Source organism: Corapipo altera, unplaced genomic scaffold, assembly GCF_003945725.1.
Source record: "Corapipo altera isolate COAL_440 unplaced genomic scaffold, ASM394572v1 129786, whole genome shotgun sequence".
Taxonomy (NCBI): Eukaryota; Metazoa; Chordata; class Aves; order Passeriformes; family Pipridae; genus Corapipo; species Corapipo altera.
The window spans coordinates 1-8133 of NW_020885566.1; the positions used below are offsets into that span (position 1 = coordinate 1).

Here is an 8133-nt window from a genome sequence, read left to right on the forward strand (position 1 = left end):
TTGGATCTCTGGGATCACTCTGGGGCTTTGTGGGAGTGTTGGATCTCTGGGATTTGGGAGGACTGGGTTTGGATCTCTGGGATCAACGCCAGGGCTTTGTGGGAGTGCTGGATCTCTGGGATTTGGGAGGATTGGGTTTGGATCTCTGGGATCAACACCAGGGCTTTGTGGGAGCACTGGATCTCTGGGATCACGCTGGGGCTTTGTGGGAATGCTGGATCTCTGGGACTTGAGAGGGCTGGATCCCTCTCCATGGAGCTCAGCCATGCCTCTGGATCCCTCTCCATGGATCAGGGACCATGGGAGCTCAACCATGGCTCTGGATCTCTTTCTATGGATCAGGGACCATGGGAACTCAACCATGGCTCTGGATCTCTCTCCATGGATCAGGGACCATGGGAGCTCAACCATGGCTCTGGATCCCTCTCCATGGATCAGGGACCATGGGAGCTCAACCATGGCTCCATGCTGGATCTCTCTCCACGGCTCTGGATCCCTCTCCATGGATCAGGCCCACAGGAGCCGGGGTCCGTGCCAGAGCTCTCCATGGAGCAGGGCCAACTCTCCCCCGGGAGCTCAACCATGGCTCCTGATCCCTCTCCATGGCTCTGGATGCCTCTCCATGGATCAGGGACCATGGGATCTCAACCATGGCTCTGGATCCCTCTCCATGGCTCTGGATCCCTCTCCATGGCTCTGGATCCCTCTCCATGTTTCTGGATCCCTCTCCATGGCTCTGGATCCCTCTCCATGGATCAGGCCCATGGGAACCTGGCTGTGTTCCGGAGCTCTCTGTGGAGCAGGCCCAGCTCTCCCTCGGGAGCTGATCCCTCGGGAGCTGATCCAGCGGCGGGCGCATCTTCCCGTTAAACTGCTTATTGCGGGAGCGGCTCCGCGTCCGGAGCTGCGCCCGGGATTAAACCCTCTTAAGTGTGGCTCGGAAATCCGCCCGTAATCCGGCCCAGCCATGGGAGCAGAGGGGGTGGATGTGCTGGGAGAGCCTTTGGAACCCCCCCCAAAATCCCTTTATCCCGGTTCCTGGCAGAAAAGCCCCACCTGGGCCGTGCTGACCTCGGTGCTTTCCTCTCTTCCAGATGAGCCCGATCCCGCCCTCTCCGGAGCCGTCCCGGCCGTGGCTCACAGGACAGAGCTCGGGTGAGTTCCCCGGGGACGTGGCAGCGCTGGGAGTGTCGCTGACGGTGCTCCAGTTACATCCCGAAATATCTCCCGGCCGTGCCCGGGGGGTTGTCCCACCTCTGAGGACGTCGGCGGGTCCCTCCGGAGCTGCGGCCCCTCGTGCCGAGTGGTGGTGGCTGCTCCAATTCCTCTCGTTTGTCCCGCTTCCCAAGGAGCCATCCTGCTTCTGCCTGTCCCAAATCGCTCCTTGGAGCCATCCCAGTTCCCTTCGGAGCATCCCAGTTCCCCTCAGAGCCGTCCCAGTTCTGCTTGAAGCCATCCTGGCTTCCCTCTCACCATCACCCTTCCCCTTGGAGACATCCCAGCTCTCTCTGGGGCCATCCTGGTTCCTCTTGGAGCCATCCCAGTTCCCCTCAGAGCCATCCCAGTTCCTCCTGGAGCCATCCCAGTCCCCCTTGAAGCCATCCCAGTTCCCCTCAGAGCCATCCCAGTTCCCCTTGGGGCCATCCTGGCTTCCCCTCAGAGCCATCCCAGTTCTCCTCAGGGCCATCCTGGCTTCCCCTCAAAGCCATCCTGTTTCCCCTTGGAGCCATCCCAGTTCCTGCTGGAGCCATCCCAATTCCCCCTGGAGCCATCCCAGTTCCCCTCAGAGCCATCCATGGAGCCATCCCAGTTCCCTCTGGAGCCATCCCAGTTCCCTCTGGAGCCATCCCAGTTCCTGCTGGAGCCATCCCAGTTCCCCCTCCAGCGTTCCCGGGGCCGTCCCTGCCGGCAGGAACAGAAATCCTGGGAGCTGGACGCTCCATTTGAGTGTCCCGAAGCTGCCCAGGGGTGTCCTGCTGGCTCCGAGCACCCTGGAAAAAGCAGGATTTGGGATTCCCACCCGAATCCCGTGCAGGGACAGGATCCTTGTCCCTCCCCGTGGCACCGGGATCGTGCCGGGCCCGGGATCGCTCCGGCTGAGCCGATTCCCGGCGCGTTTTAATGGGCTTATTTCAGTCCTTCTGTTCCCTGATCCTTCCCGGGCCGGCGCTTCCCTTCCCGAGTTATTTTTAATAACGTTCCCGGGGTTTGCAGGACGAGTGGGAATCACATTTCCCTGATAACACCCCAGGGACAGCGGCCCCTCCGCCCCCCGGCCGCCCTCCCTTATCCCGAGGGAAAACAGGGACAGGTTTGGAGCTGGCAGGTCCCACCGCGGGGCGGGAGGGTCGGTTTGCCCCCAAACCCGGCTTTGTCCAGGAACAAGCTGGAAATAAATGGGTTCAAAGAGAAGGAGGGAGAGAGGCGGCGTGAGATCCGTAGGGAGCCGGTGTGAGATCCGTAGGGAGCCGGCGTGAGATCCGTAGGGAGCTGGCCTCACACGAGGCCTCGGCTCTCCGGGCTCCTCCGGGTGTCCGGCTCCGGGATCCCGCGGGTTCCTTCCCCACGGATGGTTTACCCCGGGGCAGGAGCCGGGAGGAGGTTCCTGGTTCCCGTCCTGCTCTTGTGCCATGGGAGCCGTGTGGGAGGAGAACCCGGGCACGGGGCAGAGCCACGGAGCTGTGGGGTGGTTTGGGTTGGAAAAGGCCTCAAAGATGATCCAGTTCCAGCCCAGAAGCCGGGACAGGGATTGGGATGTGGAGGAGTCTCCCCGCAGGGTTTGCCCCGACTCTGCTCGGCCCTGGAGTTTTTGTCATCCCCCAACCCCCGGGAAGCTGCAGGTCGGGGCTCCTGGATCTCCTGGAGCCCAGTTGAGGAACCTGGATTTGGGGATTTGGGGCCATCCAAGGCTCTGCTTCCCCCCCGAGGTTCCAACGGAAGGGCTGGAGGCTCCTGAGATCCCGTCTCATAACTGTTGGTCCTCGAGGCATCTTGGAGAACATCCAGTGCCTCAGTTGGACCTTCCCGAGGTTCCTTCTTCCCTGAAAAAACCTCTCACCCCAATTTAGGACTTCCAAGAGCACCAGGCTGGGACTGCCCGTGGATGTGCTCAGCCCCTCCAACCCACAGCACGTTCTGGTGCCGTGGGGGTGGATCCCCCCCATCCCGGTGGCATCAGGCCCCCCCAATCCCTCTGCAGGACTCATTCCATGGATTCTCACCTTCTCCTGCTGCTCCAGGGGGTGTTCCCAGCTCCGGGAAGGGTTTGGAAGTGGATGAGGAGCGACCACCTTGATCCCTTGGGTTCTCTGCACAGGAAAGGGAGACTTCCCACTCCTGTGGAGAGGGATCTCCCGGGAATGGTGGAGACAAACCACCCCTTGGTCCGGGAGGCCTCTGGTGTGCTCCATGTTTGTTTTCATGCACTTGGAAGAGCTCCTTGGCCTGATGGTGACACGAGTCACCCAGAGCTGGGTGAAAGGGGTCCCAGCATCCCGAGGAGTTGGGAGGGGAAAGGGAAGTTGGGAGGGAGTGGGTGGAGCACAGGGAAAAGGCACCTCTGGCCCAAGGTGGTGATGACGTGGTGATGGGAACCCAGTGCTCCCGTCACACCCAGCAGGGAGAGCCAGGAAAACGTCTCGGAGCAGGCCTGGAGTAAGAGGCGGGAACTCTTCCAGCTCCACGTGGCCGTGGCGGGGTGGGAAGGGGTGGCCCCGTTTCCATCCCAGCTCTTTAATCTTTGGGAGTCACCACAAACCCCGCATGGCGCCGGGACACCGCGAGGCTCCCTCTGCTCCCGGGGCGCCGGGAACGTTGGGGTGGCCCCCCCCCGTCCCCCCGTTAACTCTCCAAACTTCCTTGCAGCCCCACCACCGAGGAGCGTTTGGAGTTCCAGCAGGGCCTGTACAGGACGGACGCCCGGAGCGCCCTGGAGCTGCGGAACATGACGGTGTCCGGCGGCCTGTCCTGGGACGGCGACGGGAGGCAGGAAAGCACTTTAGAGAGACTCTCTGGCCCCAAGGACTCCAAGGAGGCGGCGTTTGCCGGGGAGCCCCGGGGGGCGGATCCCGAGCAGCTGGAGAGCGACTCGGAGGGGCCGGAGGGCGGGAGGGCGGCGGCGGAGACGACGCCGGGTCCTCGCGCCGCCGAGGAGAAATATCTCAGAAACGAACCAAAGCAACTCGAAGGGCTCGGCAGGGAGCACCTGGAGAAAGGCAGGAGGGGAGTCCAGAGGGTCGACTGGATTCCCAGGCCCAACAGGAGCCCGAGCCCTCCCTACAAAGACGTAACCAAGCCGACAGATGTAGCAGCCAACCTGCCCTTCCGGGGCCAGGCCGTGCGCGAAGTGCCTCCTCCGCTGCCCCCGCCGGTGTTCAGGAAAACGCTCAACCCCGTCCTGGGCAAATCCAAAGCCCTGGAGGGCTCCTCGTCCCACAGGAAAGGGCTGGTGGTGGACTCGGACGTGGCCGAGGTGGCCCCGCTCTCGACGGCCGAGTGGATGCTGCAGAAGCCGAGTCTCCAGCTCGGCGCCGACCTGGCCGTGGGCAAACAGTCGTGGACGGTGAACGCCGAGGACTCGGTGGAGCGGGTGCCGCTGATGTCCCTGGACCCCGCTCCCTGCAGCTCCTACGACGTGGAGATGAGGCCCTACGTGTGCAGCGTCCTGCTGGAGGAGCAGGGCAAGGAGGAGCTGGGCCAGGAGGAGGATCCCTCGGTCTACACCTGCATCGAGTGCAGCATCTACTTCAAGAAGAAGGAGCACCTGATGGATCACATGCTCCAGCACAACCGCGGGCCGGGCAGGGACCAAGACGGGGACGCCCTGGGGGGGCAGCGCCAACTGTGCTGCAACGAGTGCGGGTGGGCCTTCGGGGACCCCGCGTCGCTGGAGCAGCACAGGAGGCTCCACCAGGAGTCGCGGGAGAAGATCATCGAGGAGATCCAGAAGCTGAACGAGTTCCCGGACGAGGGCCGGGAGGCGCGGCTACAGTGCCCCAAGTGCGTCTTCGGCACCAACTCCTCCAAGATCTTCGTGCAGCACGCCAAGATGCACGTCAAGGAGAGGAAGGACCAAGGGACCAAGAGCTCTTCGGGGCTCTTCGGCAGCGCGGGCGGCGGGGAGAGCCGGGACGGCCCCGGGCGCGGCCTCTACAAACACTTCAGGGCCAACGAGCACCCGGCCCTGCCGGCGCCGGCGCCGCCCCACGGCAGCGCCAAAGGGCTCAGCGCCTGCGTGCTCTGCGGCTTCCCGGCCCCCAACGAGCACATCCTCAAGGAGCACATGAGATACGCCCACTCCCACCTCTCCTGGGAGGCCGAGGCCTACGAGGACGATCCCAACCAGCCGGGCACCAGCAGGGACGCCTACAGCCCCGCCCGGCCCGGCCGCTTCCCGGAGGCCGAGTATTTCGGCAAAGCCGACCGGCTCTTCCCCCCCGCGCCCCCGGGAAAGCGCGGCCCACTACGACCCCCCCCACGGCTTCGCCCTTGCCCAGCCCCGGCTCGACAGGAGCAACGGGGCCGCCAAAAAGGACTACCAGGCCTCGGGCTTTCACGCCAGGAAGGCGGCCCCGTTCGCCGCCCCGCACAAAAACCTGGGACTGTCCGGCTTTCCCTCCGCCAGGGCTTATTCCCAGTTTGCTCTGCAGCAGCTGAAGAAGAAAGCGGCGGCTCAGCACCTTGAAGGAGACGGCGACGGCCTCCGGAGCCACCCCGGGGGGCTGGAGGAGCTCCGGCAGAAGTGGATGTTGGGCGGCGACGGCGGGAGCGCGGAGGAGGAGATCCCGGTGGGCACGGAGCTGGATTTGGGCGAGAGCAGGGCCCCCAGAGCCGTCACCATCCCTCAGGCTGCCTTGGACCTCAAGAGGACGTTCAGGGACACCCTGAGGGCCACGGACTCGTCGGTGGCGTCGGAGGAGCAGCAGCAGCAGCTGAGGATGATGGTCCCCCTGGTCGTGCTGGAGGAGGTGAACCTGCACCCCAAGGCGGCCAAGCGGCCGCGGGGGAAGGCGTTCAAGAGGAAGGCGATGCTCCCGCCCCGGGATTTCGTGATGGAGGAGCCCCTTCCCTTGGACGTGCTGCTCTTGGACGCTCCCCTGGAGGGTCCCCTGGAGCTCGACGACCTCCTGGACTCCGACGCCGGCATGTTGAAGAACGAGGAGAGGAAGTGTCCCTACTGCCCCGACCGCTTCCACAACGGCATCGGGCTGGCCAACCACGTGCGGGGCCACCTCAACAGGGTGGGCGTGAGCTACAACGTCCGGCACTTCATCTCGGCCGAGGAAGTGAAGGCCATTGAGCAAAAGTTTTCCTTCCAAAAGAAGAAGAAAAAAGGTAGTATGTATTCAATTCAGCCTGTTTCTGTTCTCTGGGGTTGCTCTCGGGGGTGTTCTCCTCCCGCCCGGGACCGGGTACGTATGGTGCGGTGCTGGGCTGAGCCGTGGGCGTTCGGTGGCCTGGGGGGCGACCAACACCCTCTGTCCCCCCTCTTAGAGGCCTGACCCGGGGGTTCAATGCCACCCCTGACTCTCTGTCCTTCCTCACAGTCGCCAACTTCGACCCGAGCACCTTCAGCCTGATGCGCTGCGAGTTCTGCGGCGCCGGCTTCGACACGCGGGCGGGGCTCTCCAGCCACGCCAGGGCCCACCTGCGGGACTTTGGCATCACCAACTGGGAGCTCACCATCTCGCCCATCAACATCCTCAAGGAGCTCTTGGCCAACTCCTCGGAGCACCCGCTGCTGCAGGCGGCGCTGGGGGCCGAGCCCTCGTCGCCGGGCCGGGACAGGGACGCGCTCGGCGCCTTCACCCCCCGCAAGAACGTCACCCCCATGGCCCCGCTGTCCCCCTTCCCCCCGGCCTGGGGAGAGGAGCCCCTGCAGCCCTACAGAGACGGTGAGTGGCCCCCAAAAGGCTCGTGATCCCCCCCAGCCCTGCGGGGAGGGGTTGGGTTGGGTTGGGTTGAGTTGGGTTGAGTTGAGTTGGGTTGGGTTGGATTGGACTGGGTTGAGTTGGGTTGGGTTGGGTTGAGTTGAGTTGGGTTGGGTTGGATTGGGCTGGGTTGAGTTGGGTTGGGTTGAGTTGGGTTGGGTTGGGTTGAGTTGGGTTGGGTTGGGTTAGGTTGGATTGGGCTGGGTTGGATTGGGCTGGGTTGAATTGGGTTGAGTTGGATTGGGTTGGGTTGAGTTGGGTTGGGTTGGATTGGGTTGGGTTGGGGCGAGCTGGCGTCGGTCGCTGCGTCGTCGTCTCTCTGGGGTCTGAGGTGGTTTGGGGGTGGGTGGTGGAGGCGGTGGCAGGTGGAGGAGCCTGACAGTGCCACCACCTCCTGAGGGGTCCCATCCGTCGCTGTGGCTGTTGGGGCTTCGTGCTTTGGGAAACGCCGCGTTCAGGAACGAGGTTTCCATCGGGAAACCCCTGAAGCTTCACCCGCTTGGAGAAGGGAGGAGGGTGTGGTCTGGGGTCCAGTCCAGCCAAGACAGGACACAACCTCCGCCTTGGGGGTCCGTGTTTTCCCCCTGGGTGTGTTGGTACCATGGGGGGAAGCTTGAGGGGTCCTTCCCGAATGGATTTGGGTCTGAGCTGGTCCCTCTCCCTCAGCACTGTTCAAACAGGATCAGTCCAGAGCAGAGCCCATCCCAAACAACTCCCAGGGCTCAAAACCCTGAGCTTGCACCAAAACCTGTGACCTGCTCTCCTCCCAAAGGCTCAAAACTTAAACCTGTTCTCCCAAAGGCTCAAAACTTAAACCTGTCCTCCCAAAAACTAAAACCTTAAACCCGAGCTCGCCCCAAAACCTGCAATGGGCTGTTCCCCCGAAGGCTCAAAACTTAAACCTGAGCTTGCACCAAAACTTGTGACCTGCTGTCCTCCCAAAGACTAAAAACTTAAACCTGAGCTTGCCCCAAAACCTGCAATGGGCTTTTGTCCCAAAGGCTCAAAACTTAAACCTGTTCTCCCAAAGGCTCAAAACTTAAACCTGTTCTCCCAAAGGCTCAAAACTTAAACCTGTTCCCCCAAAGACTGAAAACTTAAACCTGTTCTCCCAAAGGCTCAAAACTTAAACCTGTTCCCCCAAAGACTGAAAACTTAAACCTGTTCTCCCAAAGGCTCAAAACTTAAACCTGTTCCCCCAAAG

At 62.7% G+C, this 8133-nt stretch overlaps 1 protein-coding gene across 1 annotated transcript; it reads left to right on the forward strand.

Annotated features, from left to right (window-relative positions):
- Window positions 1-1045: 1045 nt before the first annotated feature.
- LOC113940618 (protein Wiz-like) lies at window positions 1046-6893 on the forward strand (the record flags this gene model as incomplete). The annotated part of the gene is given in 4 exon segments (XM_027631775.1): window positions 1046-1155; window positions 3865-5440; window positions 5442-6336; window positions 6546-6893. Coding segments are annotated over 4 exon segments (2929 nt in total), but the record flags the coding sequence as incomplete, so codon positions are not given.
- Between the last annotated feature and the right edge of the window lie 1240 nt (window positions 6894-8133).